Below are 18,079 nucleotides of genomic sequence, written 5' to 3' on the forward strand. Positions count from 1 at the left end.
CTTTTGGCTGTGGTGGATCGATAGACCTAAAACACCGACAAGAAAATATTACTTTCTGACACTGATTAAGTCTTAAAGGCATTAACATCGACATCTTCCTTATAGTATCATTATCGCCATTATCATAACAAAGAACAATGTCATCGCTGTCGTTGTTGGGTTTTAAAAAGAAGAGAAATGAAGTTTAAGACTTTGTACACAAGGAAGAAATTCTATTTTGTTTTTGTTGGGTTTATTCTTCAATTTATTGTGTAATTGATATCATGACTTTAGGCATTTTTCCTTAAATTTTTTTCCTTAAAAGGAGATTGTAAGTGATCTAGTAAAATATAGTACTAGTAAATTTGCAAGGCGAATAAGAAATGTAAGAAAAGTTAGAAATGAAATTGCATTGTAAAGCCAGGATATATTGAAGTAATGGAATTGACAAACTAAATAATTGTATGGATATCATCACTAAAACATTATGATATTTCGATAGGAACCGCCCATTAATTACGCCTATCTATTCAGTTTTTTATAAGAAAATAAATGCCGAATATGAAGTAAGATTTTCTAATGTAGAAAACGATAAAGCAAATTCGAAGGCGTAAAAAGCAGGTAATCCCACTATATGGCAAATCAATCTGCAAAAGGAATATTTACTGATTATTTTATAGAAGTACTATACTGATGAGCCTGCCATAAGACAAAGAATTTTGTAAATTGGATACTCACGTTCGAGAACAAACAGACATCTAGAGAGAGAATTGTAGTTAATTCGTCGCAATTAGCCCTTTTTCTAAACAATCGAACACAACTTGGAAAAGTGTTGCTATTCCAACAAAATGCTAGCGATTTTAGTTGTAACACAAGATATCCGTATAAACGCCCGATCATCTACAAACTATTAGGCAAAGTGATCGAATTAAAATTTGAGTAAAAAAATTATTTGTTCAAGTTCGATTTTGATACTTTTAAACGGATGCTGTAACGGAAATAATATGAAAGTAGTTCAGTAAAGCGAAGGCTTATACAAACTACCGGAATTACTAATCTGGGGGGGGGGGGATGGGGAGGGATTATTTTGAGGGTTAGAAGTGCAAGATACATTTGTTGCGTTAATATGATGGGGTTGAAATAAAGTAAAAGGAAAAACTGGTCAAAAATGAAAATGGGGAACATGCAACAGCGCTCGGCGCAAGACAAATTATGGAAGAAGAATATGGAAGAGTGTATTCTGGGAAATTTAAAAGTTAAAAAGGGGTAGCTCTCTCAAAAAGAAAGTAATGCTAATTAGTTGGCAACTACGTTGACATTGACAAAGAGAAGGAAAACAAATTAATCAAAAAATCAACAACAAAAAAAAGGATGTGGGGTATATTTAGTTTAGGCCAAGTACTTTATGGTTCGAGAGTTTCTATTAATTATCATTAAAGGGCCAGTCCACTCCAACATTACTTACTGTCGATAGAAGCAGCAAAATCAGACAAAACAATCAAAAAAGTTTGAGCAAAAACGGATCACTAATATAAAGTTATGAACTTTTAATGACATGAAAAACTTTGAAAATCACAAGACAAATTGGCAACTTCCTCATGAGTCTGTGGCGCCATTGCCTCACTATCCACTAATTGTTTTTTTTTATATCGATAAAATAAATTTCCCATGTTCCCCTAAGAATCTTATTTCCTCACACCAGCATTCAAATCGTATTGGTAGTAATATGTTCTTCAAATGCAATCGCATGACCATAACTGGTCCAGGATGGACGCCCCGATCGAGATCAAGGTTGTTCTAAACTCCGGAAGTACTTCAGTGCTATGATGACCTTAGTGTCAAGCTCAATCGAGAATCAATGTCAATTCATTATGATGTTACAAAAGTGCCCTAATATTTAACATGACAGTTCAAGGACATTTTAAATGGGGGGGGGGGGGGAGCATTGGGGCGGGGGCTACAACCCATTTCGGAGGCTGATCGTTCATCGATATCGTGAGCCATCCACATTAACTTTAAGGTAGCCCTTTTTTTTAATCATGGGGTAGGGCTATTTCCGTCGTGCCCCCTGAAACGCCGTCATAGGACTCCTGTTTTTACATCTAGGTGACCTGTTGCTCGTGTACTAAACATGAACGTTAGGTAGCGACGGAAAAGTCAGGTATACATGCAGCTACCAAAGTCAATAAACTCGTTTGTTGTTGGACAGGATTTTAGCTTGTTGTACAATTATTTTTCCATGTGTACATATTTACCTGATGCATATACCTACATTGTAGTTTAAATAGACAACACAAAAGTTTCCCTGACTTTGATATTGAGTAGATCTACAAGTTTACAGAGTATTATAATATCTTGCCATTATCACGAGAGGTGATACCAGAAAGAAGAAAAATTCATATTCGGTACAATAAATTCGGTAAGAAATATTTGAGTATCACAACTTTTCAGAAGTTTGAGTTAATTTCCAGTTGTTTTTGGCTTAATGTTCATTTTAGATGAACTCATTATTCATGTCAAAATAAGTTGGCAAGCCTAATTGAAAACATGACTTGTCCTATGGGATTGTCAAATAGCATGCCCTATAATGAAAGATGAAATTGTCTGGTTAAAGCTAGACGGGTATTAATTCTGTATAAAAACGATATATAAGTTATGCCCTCCTAGCTCCGAAAAGACGAAATCATGTTTCTTCCTATAATCACGAATTCGTTCCTATCTTCACGAAGTGACGGATGAGCGCGCAATTAAAAGAAAGTAAGTTTTTAATAAATCGCTTTCAAACTTTCAAACTATAATATCAACCTCTTTAATGTATCAAGGGCAAATAAATATTATATCCTGGGATAGAACATATCTCAATGTTTTGTTCTATGTTTAATTATTTCCATAATTTCTTATATTTTTGGGGGAAATGAGCTGTAAACATAAACGTCACTTCGTGAAAGCACGAAATTCAAGGACGCGCTGTAATTTTTTTCCACGAAGTGACGGCTCGTAGCCGCGCGCGTTAAACATACGGGATTTTTCTCTCGTGGATGGAATTCCCTTAATGGACACTAAATACGGCAAAACTTTATGTTTATTGATGAACAGATAGCCTAACTCGAACTACTAGATGGAGTAAATTTTCTTCTTTCTGTAGCTGCTTTTTTATTCCTCTGTTTGAACTTTTAACACAACCGTCATTTCGTGTAAACACAAATGACATAGAACGCTTTGATTTTGTTTTCACGAAGTAACGGCTCGTATCTTATTTTCATCTGTATTATCAGCATAATCTACAACGGCAGTAGTGTAGTATAATACATGTAAAAGTAGGCCTAGAAGTAGAGGTATCATTCTGATCCATATTTTCCTGATTATCTTTTGCAATACGTCTAGACGATAAAATCATGACAATTGACAATTGTCATGAATCATTGTCTTGACGCTAACCATTAAATGCAACTGGCTCGAATTTTGCTTAGGTATTTGGTACTGGATGAATGATTTAAATGGTAAAAATGATCTTGTGTCCTATTCATTCTAGTCTTATTCATTTGCATTATGTTTTATTCATTCAAGTTCTAATGTTTCTGACTGTTTCCAAGACAATATCTTTTTTGTCGATCATATAGTTCTATGTAGCTTGATATCTCACGGTAATTGTGAGAGAAAAGCAATGCAAGCAACGATTTCTGAATTGTAGCGGCAATCGCATTCGCCTTTGCTGCTCTTCAATAATAATTTAATAAAAAACAGCTTTTATTGTTAGGCTTCCTGAACGAAATTTTAATTGTTGTTAATATTTTTTTAGTTGCACTCTGTAGATTATGATGATGTGTTTGACCTTGTTTTCAATAACAAGATCAAACACATGATGAAAATCTACTGAGTGCATGCCAATAAGTTCTTTACGACAATAAATAAATCTGAGGTGCGATTCGGTGTAGCGTAAACATGGCAATCATATGGTAGATAAAATTATGATCATCAGTACTGGGTCAAATAAATTAAAGAGAACTGAATTTGAACCCAGCCATAGGCTACCCCCTCTCGTTCTCTCTCCCCTCTCTCCCTCTTCATCGCCTTATTTTTACCTCTCTTACCTCCTTGTGCATTTGTACGCCTCGATAACACAGAAAATAAACAATAAGATTCTTCCTCTTCCCCTCCTTCTTCCTAGTACATGTAGTAGGAGTAGTATTAGCAGCAGGATCATAATGATAATGACAACAATTTTTTATTATAACTATTATTATGGTTGGTAGTGTTACTGAGCTATTTTTGTAATCATTATAACTTTTATTGTAATTATTATCCTTATGATTTTTATCGTTAATATTATTATTATTGTCATTATTATTATCATTATTTTTATCATTTATGATGAATATAACCATGATGATTATGATGACGATTGATGTAAGAAGTATTATTATAATTGTTATCATATTTTTTTTCATCTGTATTATCAGCATAATCTACAATGGCAGTAGTGAAGTATAGTCCATGTAGAAGTAGGCCGAGTAGTATAAGTATCATTCTGATCCTTATTATCCTGATTACCTTTTGCAATACGTCTAGACGATAAAATCATGACAATTTTCATAACTCCCCTTGCCCTTGGCCATGTTGTTGGACTTTGGCTTGGAGCCATGAAGCTGCTTACACCCCAAGCACACCTTAACAAGTAAAGTCACAGTGACTCAGTTTTGTTTAGATCCTGATCTACTCACCTCTAGATTACTGACTAGTGGCTGACATAAATTGATAATTATGAAATGATGATCTAGAGTTATAGACTCTAAATGAAATGTACAAATAGTTAAACTACTCATACTAAAAGTACAAGTAAACCTAAAACTAAAACAAAAGTAGGGTCTACACTCTAAGTCTAACTTTTGTTAAAAGTAAAACTTCGTTCTTATTCTTAAAGTACATATTCATTGACTTTGAAAACTAACTTTATTTTCATTATTTCAAAGTTGAAACTTTGATTCGATAAGGTTATCAAAATTCAATGCTTGGAAACATTCTAAGTAATGATTATTATAAATTACAAAACGCTTAAAGACAGCCCCGGCATAGCACCTGAAGAGCTCTCAGAACGCTGCTGAGATGTGTGAGATCACAGAATGGACATGACTTGCACAAGCAGACGTCTAAAACATTTTCAGTGCCTGTGTTTTCATCTTCTTTCGAGTTCTTTCTCTTACTTCACTACCGTCAGGCTAAAGGTATAATCTATTGCCTCACTCTAAACCCCGCGCATGGTTTTATTTTGATGACAAATGCAGCGATACAAAAATAAAGGAATCTGTCGCTTGTAAACAAAATAAGATGCCATTGTATATTCAGCTGCACACACCGAGGTGTGTTCGGCGTTTCAAGAGGGAACAAATGCCGTCCTTAATATCATTCCGGGGGTTTTTTAATTTGAAAGTCTGGTTTTTTTAATTGTTAATTAACCTCTATCCTGTGTATTCACAAACAAACGATTTAGTTATCAGAATCGGGTCATATTCCCTTTTGAAAGGTTTGACATGTCATCACATTTATAAACACTAAACTCATTATAATTTGAGAAATAATAGCTTTGCAATTATGTTCATTCTCTATGGGATGTCGTCTGCTTGGGCAGTGTTGGTCCATAAAGTGACGTCATTAAAACATCGTTATTTTTCCGGCGAATCTCTCGTATATCCCAGCTGCTGTGGAGGTGGTTGTATTTGTATTTTTATAAACCACCTGATATGTAGTTGACCTAAAACTTGTCCGATGGCCATCTGTTAGCTTACCAGTTTCTAGTGATACATTAGTTGACATATTTGTGATCTTCTTTGAATTTCACCTTTAACTTATAAGCCTCTGTCACAAAGACATTTACCAACTACTTATTCGCGATTTTCCTCATTACCGTCACTTCGTGAAAAAAGGGACGAATTATGCACTAATTTAGACATCTCTTGGAAGCTAAGCAATATTTTATTCAGAGAATTAATCCATTAATTTACTTCAAGATACAATCTTTCCGCTAATCGAGAGCAAAAAGCAATACATTTCTCTTTCCTTTCAAACGCATCTTTCTACCAGTACTACCAAAGAGATACTACTACTACTCACTACTAGCTCTCCCTAAATTATGAATAACGCAGGGAGCAGCTACTAATGCCTAGGGTTCCAAGGAAATGAGATAAGCAGGCTGGCAAGGTTTGAATTGGATAAATAATGTAAATTAGGTACAAAAGATCTTCACGCAGAGAGCAGATTAGAGGGTAAGAGAGCGCGAGGGAGAACGGGAAGGGAGGTATCAGCTTTGTACACGCAACGCATGCAAGGAGAATGCATCGATGTTGATTTCTTGAGACTGTGACATCACAATACGCGACTTCGCTTCATCGTTCCAGTGCTAGCTCGTTTTCTCTCCTTCTTCCGCGACAAATCTTTTGTCATTTGCCCGAAATCGGACACCAAAATCTGCCATTTTCATTGCCTCATTGTGATATTTTCCTAGCTGTTCTGTCTCAGTGGTTTTTATATCTCGGTGTATTTTATATCGTTATTTTTGAGAGGCGATTATTCTTTGCTTTGTCCTCCTCATCTTCCTCTTTTCAATGCCCTTCTCGTGAGCACGTCATCTCATCGAGTGTCATCATCATTATCATCATCATCATCTTTTCTTTTCTCCTCAAATCTTATCATAATGGTGAGTGTCTTGAGATCATATTATAGGATGAATAAGAGAGAGCATCTATTACAGTAAGCTTTTCATTAGAAACAAGAAGTTAAATGATGCGGTATATATTCTGTGTTTTGTGTTCGGGTGTGTCCCATATAGATCATTGTTATCCATGACGTTGTATGCGATTTAAACATGTAACTCAGTTAATTCAGTACTAAATATCATAATCTTATTCATTTCTTTATCGACTACCTTGATATGCAAGTGTTGCTGGCCTGCCATTTCTATTCTCCATCATAATCATCAGCTGTATATCAAAATGCGTTGCTGTTATGTGCTATAAATAGATCATGACATAATTTAGAGAGGCAATGCGGCGATGCGGAAGATGCATAAAATCAAGGACCGTTTCATAAGTCACAGTACGAGGCCGAATCAAGGAGACCGTGCAACGTCACTTCTCAAAAATGAAACGTCCATCATAAATTTTCGGTAGAATTGTTAACGTTGTGGAAAATGCGATTTCAGTTCTAATCTTTTGGCAGAAGTTTAAGAGCCTAAGTTGCTTTTCATTTGATAACGTTGTTCTTGGATTATACTTTGCGTTTATATTATATGCCGTTAATCAGTGGGCTGATCCAGGATTTTTTGATTTTTTTTTTTAAGAAGAAAAAAAAAGGGGGGGGGGGGCTCAATTTCCTTAAAATCAAGTTCTACTCTACCCCAAAAATCTCTTCTAGCGAAAAAAAAAAAAATGAAAAATTTGGGGTTAAAATTATGAAAGTATCGAAGAAGAAGTAGGACATCTCCCCCCCCCCCAATCCCAACAAATAAAACCTTTTCTTTGGGTATATCTATTACCAGGCGTATACCTAATACAATGGCGAATGCAAAGGGCGCAATGTATACGTAAATCCCTTTTAAAATGAAATTCAGCCCGGGGTTCAAGGAACATACCCCTACTTTGTAGTGTTTTTTCCTTCTGTTTGTTTTTTTGCTTGCTGGAATATATTTGGCGATGAATTCGCATCTACATCATGTCATTTCTTAGTTTGTAAATATTTTTTGTCGTTGTTGTTGCTTGCTAGGATTTATTGTGCCCCTGGCCATTCTCTTTTACAAGTACCCAGAATCCGCATATGCAGAAGAAAAAAAAAACTTCAATTTTTGCATTCAAAATCATAGGACTTAGAATCCCACCCATTACATGTACGCAAAACAAACAAATTATAATTTTGGATGCTGTAAAAGTGAAGGCCTGGGGCACGACTCACAAACCCTGACAGGCAAACTCACCCACCAAAATAAATAATAATAATGACAGTTTGAATGAAAATCTATTGATTTTCAAGAGCATGCAGTGATAATTGGCAAGTGCAAGTCATTATTAAATTTAACACGGATAATTTAAAGAACTTCAGTGGGGGGGGGGGGGCAATTGTCACCGTCTAATACAATAGATACAAAAAAAGCCGAGTCTTATGATGAAGAGGAACTCTCGGTAATTCAGTACGATGGATACATTTTGGCGATAACATTAGCGCCCCCCCCCCTGACTCCTAGGAGCCCTTTCTTTGAAACTTCTTGTCTGCTAGGCCCCTGTTTATGCTGCTAAGGTGCTAGCAGGGCAAGCCGTGTTCCCTTATGTATTATGCATGCAGACGACCATGATGAACTCGCCCTGCATCGCGCAAGGAGAGGAATTTTGTTGCCGCCATCTGATTTGCTTTCGGAGGATAACACGGTGTGTCATAAAAAAAGGGACAGAAAATAGTGCCTGGCATTATGCGTCAAGAGGAAACATTTTGCCTTTGATGTACTACATTATATTGAGACATAGACGTGTATATACAGTAGTAGCTAATGAAATGCCTTATAATGTAACAAAATCATCACAATTATCGAATAGTGAATCTTATGGTAATCATGGCGGAAATAAAATACATCATCGACTGACGTTTATTGGTCTGACAGATTTTTTCGTATATTGCAATTGCGTTATCATGTGTATTATTTTTTTTTTTTTTGGTTTCTTTATATCATACAATCCTTTACTTTTGTTACTGTATGGGGGCGGTCTACCAATAGCTCTCTCTTTCTCCCTTCCTATATCCTGATCGCTGTTCTCCCTGTCACTTCTCTCATTCTCTCTTCTCTCTCTCTCTCTCTCCCTCTCTCTCTCTCTCTCTCCCACTCTCTCTCTCTCTCTCTCTCTCTCCCCTCTCTCTCTCCCACTCTCTCTCCCTCTCTCTCTCTCTCTCTCTCTCTATCTCTCTCTCTCCCTCCCACTCTCTCTCCCTCTCTCTCTCTCTCTCTCTATCTCTCTCTCTCTCCCTCCCTTTCTCTCTCTCTCTCTCTCTATCTCTCTCTCTCCCTCCCTTTCTCTCTCTCTCTCTCTCTCTCTCTCTCTCATTCCATGTTTCTCTCACTCTCCCTGTTTCTCTGTTACTCTACCTTTAATTCGTTGCTTTCTTGTCATCAGCCACTATTCCGCTCTTTCTCTCCTTTAGATGTATGTCTTTATTTCTATACTTAATTGCCCTCCCCCATGTCTCCTACCCCTCTTTCCATCTCTGTTCTAAAACTCTTTCCCATTCCTCCGACTCTTCTCCCCTGGTACCTTATTCTCTCTCTCTCTCTCTCTCTCTCTCTCTCTCTCTCTCTCCCTCTCTCTCTCTCCCTCTCTCCCTCCCTCTCTCCAGTTTTTTCTCTCTCTCTCCCTCTCTCTCTCTCTCTCTCTCTCTCTCTCTCTCTCTCCTCTCTCTATATAAATTATGTGTTTTTATCTACTCTTGATTAACCGATAACTTTGTTGCACTGCTGACCTTATACCCAAACACCGTTATTTTCATGGAACACCGTGTACTGGGTGGCGCCTCAAATTACCCTCTATCCCTCCATCTGATCAAAACGAGGGAATTATTCGGATGACTCATAGTCGTTAAGTTATTCGGCTAGGGATCTCCCATCTCTCTATGCCTGCCACTCCTCGTGAAGCAAAACGAACGAGGAAGATGCTACGTGCATCATGCGCATGTAGCTGGACATCGCCCTCCAATTTTGTCAGTTTGTCTTTTATTTGGGTAATTTTAGAAACGAGCTGTGCATTTTTTGCCAGCTCTCCGTATATTTGTTTCCTGGGTATTTTTGGACGATAGCTTAAGACGATGGCGTGACAAATGATTATCTCTAAGAGTTTTGACAAAGGATAATTTCATTTCCCCCTTTTGTGTATTCCATTCCGTTATTGTATGAACCCGAATTGTTGTTGTTCCACAAATAATTATTCATTATTCTCTTGATAATTTTGTTTAATATGCTCTTGTAATTTGTGAATGATATCCCCTGCATGAAATACTTACGATTGGAATTACATGTATATATGTAATTGAAAACACTTTTTGATTATTTATTCTATCAAACATCAGTTTGTTCAATTGTGAATAATTGCATTTTTTCCTCCAAATATTACTATTAGTCCGTTCAGTTACAAATCACACAGTCAAGGCTATAAATCAATAATAAACCGTCATCTAATTTGGGGACATCTGCTGTAACGGTAATCATCATTCGAAGGTAGCGGCGTATATAGGGACGTATGATTGATACTCCCCGTTACATTTGCCCCCCCCCCCCCCCGATATATTTAATTGCATCGAAATAATTTGGCTAATATAAGCTTTCAATCATGATGCCCTGTTCACTGTTCACTGTGAATGAGCAATCGAAATTAGAACCAGTAATGATGTCATTAGCATAGACAATGTGCTTGCATATACATTGAGATCCAGTCGCGGGCAAAATGCATTATGGTTAATGGATGAATGTGATGCACGCGATTGTGATTTCGGAGATGATGTCATCCCGTTCTTATAAAACTTCGAGATCATCAAAGGGGATCATCTGATGTAGCTGTTCAATACTACTCATTGCAATGTTTGGTCCCGAGTGCTTTAACACGTTTATTAAAAGTAATAACACAAGTACAACAGTAACTGATCTCAATCATTAGTTTACCAATAATTACCATGCCTCAGTTTCACCTCCGAATCGACTCCAACCGACCGATTCTTGGTTATCCGGGTAAATGTGTAAATGTATTAGGTCCGATGTCGGTCTGGTATACTTCGTGTTGGTCTGACTGGGGTATAAGCTCGGCACTTGATTAGAAAAAAAAGGAGTTCAGACCATCACGTGACTCAGTGTTGATCCTCTTATGTTCGAAAACTGTTCAATAATGTATGCTTACATCAGGGATTATTTAGTAATTCAAAGTGGTGCATTGTATGAGACTATTTGAGAGAATTATAGAGTATTCCTCTCCATACAACCCCCCCCCCCCCCCAGACAACTACCCCTCGTAAAAAAGACTGAGGGTAGTCACCTAAGAAAATTATTCCCGAACAAATAATACCTCCGCGGAAAACTTCAAGGTACGATAATTAAACCTTCGAAACCTCGTGGACAACCATACACTGGGGGTATATTGTCTGGGGCCATTCGGAGTATACGTTGCCCGGTGATATTTGTCCTACGGGGGTTTAAGGAGCTAGATTTCCAAGTTAGTTTTCGCGGGAGTATACTTGCCCTGGTAATTGCTGGAATTAACATTGGACCAGTGGCTAAAATGGCTTATCTTCTCTACTGGAGAAAGTGTGTTCTCATTTCATTATTGGCGCGCGCGGCGTACCCCACTTCGTTCTTGTCCCCTTTTTTCCACATGAACAAAAAATGTATTATACCCCTACCTCGGCGATGCGATAAGCCTATTCATAAGTACTTTACTAGCAGTACATTCTTCTCTTTTATTTCTCATGTATAACAGCGTGAATGCATCTCAGTCCACGTCGGCCAAGCCGGAGTCCAGATCGGTAATGCCTGTTGGGAGTTGTACTGCCTGGAGCACGGCATCCAGCCTGATGGTAACATGCCTGCTGATAGCACCATCGGAGGTGGTGATGACTCCTTCAGCACCTTCTTCAGTGAGACTGGAGCTGGCAAACATGTTCCCCGTGCCGTCTTCGTCGATCTCGAGCCAACCGTAGTCGGTAAGATATCTTAAACTTGTTATGACGTTAAGGTGTGAGTCTTGAGCTTGCATTTACTACAATACTTTCTGCAAGATTACGATTTGTAGATCAATTTAATAATCTTTGCAAAAATGATTTACAAACATACCCCTTCTTCACCCAAACAGATAATCTGTTACATTAGGTTACACTAAGGTCTTGATGATCCTTTTGAATCGTAATGGTTGAATTAACGCCTCCATACTTACATGTATGTAGCAAATGAATTTACCACCTTTACAACATGCCCAATTGACAAACAGGATCAAACATCTACCTACATGTATAGCAATTTACAAAATTTCTGCCTTTAATCTTGCAGATGAGGTCCGCACCGGTGTATACCGCCAGCTCTTCCATCCTGAGCAGCTGATCACCGGCAAGGAGGATGCTGCCAACAACTACGCCCGTGGTCACTACACCGTCGGCAAGGAACTTGTTGATCAAGTCTTGGACAAGATTAGGAAACTGGTGAGAAAATTTTGAAGAAGTCAGATCAGTATATGTTGTTTTTCTTAAACAGAAAACCATGAAAAGATTTCGATGACAACCATGGCAATGGAGAAATGAAAGTGCAAAAGAGAGCTTCCGTCTTTTTGAAAACTGGGATTCTTTCATAGAAAATGTTGTAATACGTGACTTTTTACATTTTTAATTCTCATCCACACTGTCTAGGCTGACCAATGCACAGGCCTTCAAGGTTTCCTGGTATTCCACAGCTTCGGTGGCGGCACCGGCTCTGGCTTCACCTCCCTGCTCATGGAGCGTCTCTCCGTCGATTACGGAAAGAAGTCCAAGCTCGAATTCGCCATCTACCCGGCACCTCAGGTTTCCACCGCGGTTGTCGAGCCCTACAATTCCATCCTGACTACTCACACAACACTTGAACATTCCGATTGCGCTTTCATGGTCGACAACGAGGCCATCTACGATATCTGTCGTCGTAACCTCGATATCGAGCGTCCCACCTACACCAACCTCAACAGGTTGATCAGCCAGATCGTCTCATCCATCACGGCTTCTCTGCGATTCGACGGCGCCCTCAACGTCGATCTGACAGAGTTCCAGACCAACTTGGTGCCCTACCCACGTATCCATTTCCCCCTGGCCACCTACGCCCCAGTCATATCTGCTGAGAAGGCCTACCACGAACAGCTGACTGTTGCTGAAATCACTAACTCCTGCTTCGAGCCCGCCAACCAGATGGTGAAGTGCGATCCCCGTCACGGCAAGTACATGGCCTGCTGTCTCCTGTTCCGTGGTGATGTCGTCCCTAAAGATGTCAACGCCGCAATCGCTACTATCAAGACCAAACGTTCCATCCAGTTCGTGGACTGGTGTCCAACTGGCTTCAAGGTCGGTATAAACTACCAACCGCCCACCGTCGTCCCTGGTGGTGATCTTGCCAAGGTTCAGCGTGCCGTCTGCATGTTGAGCAACACTACCGCGATCGCCGAGGCCTGGGCTCGTCTCGACCACAAGTTCGATCTGATGTACGCCAAGCGTGCTTTCGTCCATTGGTACGTCGGAGAGGGTATGGAGGAAGGAGAATTTGCCGAAGCTCGTGAGGATTTGGCTGCCCTCGAGAAGGATTACGAAGAAGTCGGAGTCGACTCAAACGATGGTGAAGAAGAAGAGGCTGAAATCGAGGAGTATTAGAAAGTTGTCCTCACTTTTATGAGGATTGTACCCGCTTGCTGATAAGCAGCTATTCTATGATGCATTCAAAATTTGTATTCTTTGTGGCAATATTGTTAATGCCTGTTGTGTGCAATTCTCTTATATTTATGTAGCCAATTTATTCTAGAGCAGAGAGGCGGATAGAGATAATGTAGTCTCCTCATAAGAGAAAGATGAAACCTAATTTGAATACCCTTGAGGTTTGACATTTTAATTCAAACACCTACAGATGACCTGCTAAAGGTGAACAAAAGTTTTTACCTGTTCAATGCGGGTTTAAGGTCGATATTGTATGAGACATTGTATTGTATATCGGTATCGTATGTCTTCTTATTAATGTTATGAGGGTTCATAAGACCGGTGGCCTACAAGACGGACAGCCCTAGAGGCTGACCCTGTTGATCTCGTAGGCCTTCTGACTATTTCTTGAGGGTTCACGAGGCTGTCACTGTTGGTGTAGTGTGCCATCGGTCTAATGAACTGTCGGTCTAGTGGATCTCTGAAAAGTTATCCGAGGGTTCAGGAGATCAATGGCCAATAAGACTCACTGCCTTCGAGGCCGACATGCCGGTCTCAAAGGCCTTCTGACACTTATACTTAGGGATTACGAGAACGACATTGTTGGTCTGGTGTGTCGTCGCACGCCGGTCTTATGGACTGTTGGTCTCGTGAGCCGTTAGTCTACTGAGATGTCTCGTTTAAGTCAACAGGGGTGCATTTCATAAAGGCCGTACCAAAAAGAAGTAGAAAAAGTTGATTTGACTTAATTTCATTCAACTAATCATCCACTAGCCTTCCTCACCAATTCGCGTCGAAGGGTTGGCTGCACTGATAATCATGTCTAACCGTATATCGTATCAAGTTCAATTTATGACTTACATTACTACATTCTATGAATGGTAGAAAGCATGCCCAGTTATTCAGTGTATTTTGTTGGTATTCATGTTACAGGGTTTTGTGTTTTTGATTGTAATTGTGGGAGGACCGTAGCATAGAATGATGTATTCAATTGGATGCTGCTTCGCTGTCAAAACAAAGCAAAGGCAAATTGAATAAGCCATATATAATTCTAGACAATGTTTACTCCTCATCCAAAAATGGTGCGCTTGTATATGCGGAATATCAAATCAATCTAAATAAATGATGAAACGAAATGATTTGACTCCCAAATTCCTAATGAATCTTTAAAATATTTGAACCAGTTTGCTTCCCCCGAACTGCCAAGTACGTGTATATGAAAACTACGATCAAATTAACCAGTATTATACTTGATGCAAGTATACAATCAGCTTCCTTTTTGTTTTCATCGTAATAGTGAAAAGTAAAGAGTTAAATTATTTTGTAGCTCTGTTATTGAATTAGAATTCGACGTGTTTTGGATGTAGTATGCTCGCCTATTGTTATGAATGTTTTTGCCGGGATGTTTTAATCGTTCATATGTATAAGTCTTGACAATACCGTGCACAGTATAACATTTGCTAATAAACCCATACATGCGATTTTATTTAAGGAAGTAATTGTTTAAATTGTGTATTTCTTTTAGATAAAAATGATCGTAGTCATATTGGCATACGTTTGCTTTCATGTTCTGAGGTATTTTAAATGGTTTCATTGCTATTATTCACAGCTATCATCATCATCGTCGTAGTCGTCGTCCTTATCACTCACCATATTACAGCAAATTATTGAAATGAGATATTAAAAGTTTAAAAACATATAATTTAAAATCCGATATAATACTAATAGGTCTTGTTTTCCCTGGGAAGCCTTATCCGTATTATTAATACTGTTCTCACTGCAATCATACTAGTTATTACCCCGGCTTTAGCCGAGCTACCACGATAAGGCACCCAAGTATTCAAGAAATTCCTTCCTTATGGGTACCCAGTTATAGATTAATATCTTGTCAAAGAACGAGGTAATTTAAAACGCAGGAGACCACCATCGTGAGCGGTTAGGCTGGAAATGGATGGCGGCCTCATAAAAAAAAAAAAGAATTGGCGACATAAGTCTCTTGGAAAAACTGGATGATCAAGTGGGTGTAGTGCAAGTGCAATAAGCAGTTGCATGATAAAGAATAAAATAAGTCACGGTTTTGTTATATCAATTTAAAGAGTCAGTAATACTGACAGTATTCCTCAGCAACCGGCAACAAGTCGATCTGTGGCTTAATAAGAACTGAATAGCACCATCTACGTTCATTAACTACTACCCCATAACCGATTTTTGTAACTGAACTGTACAGTACTCTCCACGTCGTAAATTGCTATGCGTGCAGGTCCAGTTCATGGCTTCAAGGTTTCTTTTTTTCACATAATATAACATAATCAAATGAATATGCAATATATACAAATTCAATAACATAATATTAACCAAACATACGACAAATGATTAAACAATAATATTACTCAAATAAGATCATTTAAGATTGGCACAGTGGCCCGAAAAACATAGTGGAGGAGTCTATTGAAGAGCATGGTTTGTATTTTATAGACCCCTTAAAAATTAAAAAAGTTACAAGTGCTCTTTAATATAATTATAAAATATATGTATATAAATGCTTAGGTAATCCTACACCCCCCCCCCCCACACACACACACTACAAAACAAAAAGGTTGTCTTTAACATTGGTGTATACACAGAATTTGTACAGATATTGTTTCAGGTCTCCTCTCTAGTTCCCTATTTATGTGTTGTTTTGAACTTCGAACTCCCTAAACCAACCAAACGTGAAGAGGACAAAACAAAATATCAATGTTTCATATGGTTCTTAACGAGATGCTGAATACATTAATAACCCCAGCTAAAATGCAATCGTCCCTGTCATTATGCCGTTCACCATGTTTAAGAGCGAATGGTACTCGTAGTTCAAATCACGAATAAGTAAAAAGAAGTATAACAATAACCTCTTTAACCTCTTGTACATTGGGATCTGTTTATCATCACGAGAAAATGTGTGATATCATCAGACATCAGCACGTTGTACTTTACGACATGCCCTCGCCGTCAATTCTTATTGTAAATACTGACATGTTCCACGCGTTCATAATACGTTGGAGGTATGACGTAATCTATTGCAATATCTATGACGTCATGATTATATCTGGTGGATACCAGGGCCATTCAAACTTCCTGGTATCTCCTTGGTATTACCAGGGACATCATGTACCTGGTATTACCATGGACCTATTACGAACGAGCATGATGAGCAGCGGGTCTACCAACTTCTCTAATGTCTCACGTCAGAATGATCACTGACCTATTCTTATTAATATTTCTTCTTCTTTGACAGGGCCTGTTACAGGCGTAGACTAGAAAGTGGGTTGGAGGGAGCTGTGGTTACAACCCCCCCCCCCCCCCTTTAAAAAAAAAATGGGCAGCGAGGTGGTCTTTCGTGCTTTTTATTTTTTTTTAATTTTTTTATTTTCACTTTATTTACATGTGTTTGATCGATCGCCTTGCTCGCTCCCAAATTAAAGAAGGAGGGTTGATATTCAAGGTATAGTCTAGCCTCTTGTCGATGGCCCTGGCGCTGTTGGGCCCAAGCGCCTCGGTTTATCAGGCTCGCTTCGCTCTATACGGACTCCAATAGCGCCAGGGCCATCGACAAGAGGCTAGGTATAGTCGGGATGATAATTATCGAATATTTTGGGGGCACTACAAATATTAGAAATCGTTATATTTATGAATATTTCAGTAGTCCCTGAACCGATTTTGATCAAACAAAAATGATTTTGTCATTTAAATTGTATATTCTTTCAAATTTGACACTCAGTTTTTCATTATTTCACAACAAAATTATTTTAGGCTTCCAGTTCAATGAACTTTAAGGTCACCAGAAGAAGAATGCATGGATAACCTAGGTTTAGATGGACAGTCATGTCGACATGGCCAATATAGATTCCACGTGTAATTAGGCCTCATGACGTCATTTTGTAGGTCTGACATAGCAACTCCTATGTTGGTATTGTATGGTCTATTGTAAGCATGCAGGTGGTCAACTATTAACAATATCCAGTGCCAGAAGTCAAGGACCAGAAGCTCTTCAATTTTAGCTAATGAGGAGTTCCAAGATTTTCGTTTTTCCAGGTATCATCATACCTCGGGATACTAGTAAATCACATTAATTAACCTAACTTTATTTATCCACAATCTTGATTTTCTGAAACTTTCCTAACACCGGAAACAAACGGAGTTGGACCAGTCAATAATCCAATTCCTAGTTACTGCCTGGAGAGGGGTGGGGAGGGGGCACTTTAAATTTGTGTTTTGTTTGGGGGATAGGGGGCCTTGAAGGTTTTCGCGTCATGTAGCGTACACAGAGGTAATGCGATCCGAGTATGAACCAAACATTTACTTTTTTGAGGTTGGGGTGATGGTGGTGGTGATGGGTAAGGAGGTTTGATAAGCTCTATTGCAACAAAATGAAAATAAACAATGCCGTGAGAAATTTGTTTTGTTTTTATTTTGACGGTGGGATATCTAGCCCTCGTAGCAACAATATTAAGGGGGTAGGATATAATGACAAATACAGAACAAACACAGGAAAAATACAGAACTTAAATACAAATATGCAGGCATTAATTAATATTAATTAATTCGAGACTTGCTTAATTCAAAGCAAACACAGATAATACACGTTATAATTATTCAAATCCATGTATACATGGATACATGTTCACAC

The 18,079-nt window shown here is 38.5% G+C and overlaps 1 protein-coding gene across 1 annotated transcript; it reads left to right on the forward strand.

Annotated features, from left to right (window-relative positions):
• Positions 1-6,337: 6,337 nt before the first annotated feature.
• Positions 6,338-14,908, forward strand: LOC586907 (tubulin alpha-1C chain-like). Its single transcript, XM_030994817.1, has 4 exons — positions 6,338-6,670; positions 11,472-11,694; positions 12,038-12,186; positions 12,391-14,908. Exons 1-4 carry the CDS (start codon positions 6,668-6,670, stop codon positions 13,372-13,374), a joined length of 1,359 nt encoding a protein of 452 aa, XP_030850677.1. The 5' UTR covers positions 6,338-6,667; the 3' UTR covers positions 13,375-14,908.
• Positions 14,909-18,079: the final 3,171 nt, after the last annotated feature.

Source organism: Strongylocentrotus purpuratus, unplaced genomic scaffold (genome assembly GCF_000002235.5).
Source record: "Strongylocentrotus purpuratus isolate Spur 01 unplaced genomic scaffold, Spur_5.0 spur5_scaffold_21, whole genome shotgun sequence".
Lineage (NCBI taxonomy): Eukaryota > Metazoa > Echinodermata > Echinoidea > Camarodonta > Strongylocentrotidae > Strongylocentrotus > Strongylocentrotus purpuratus.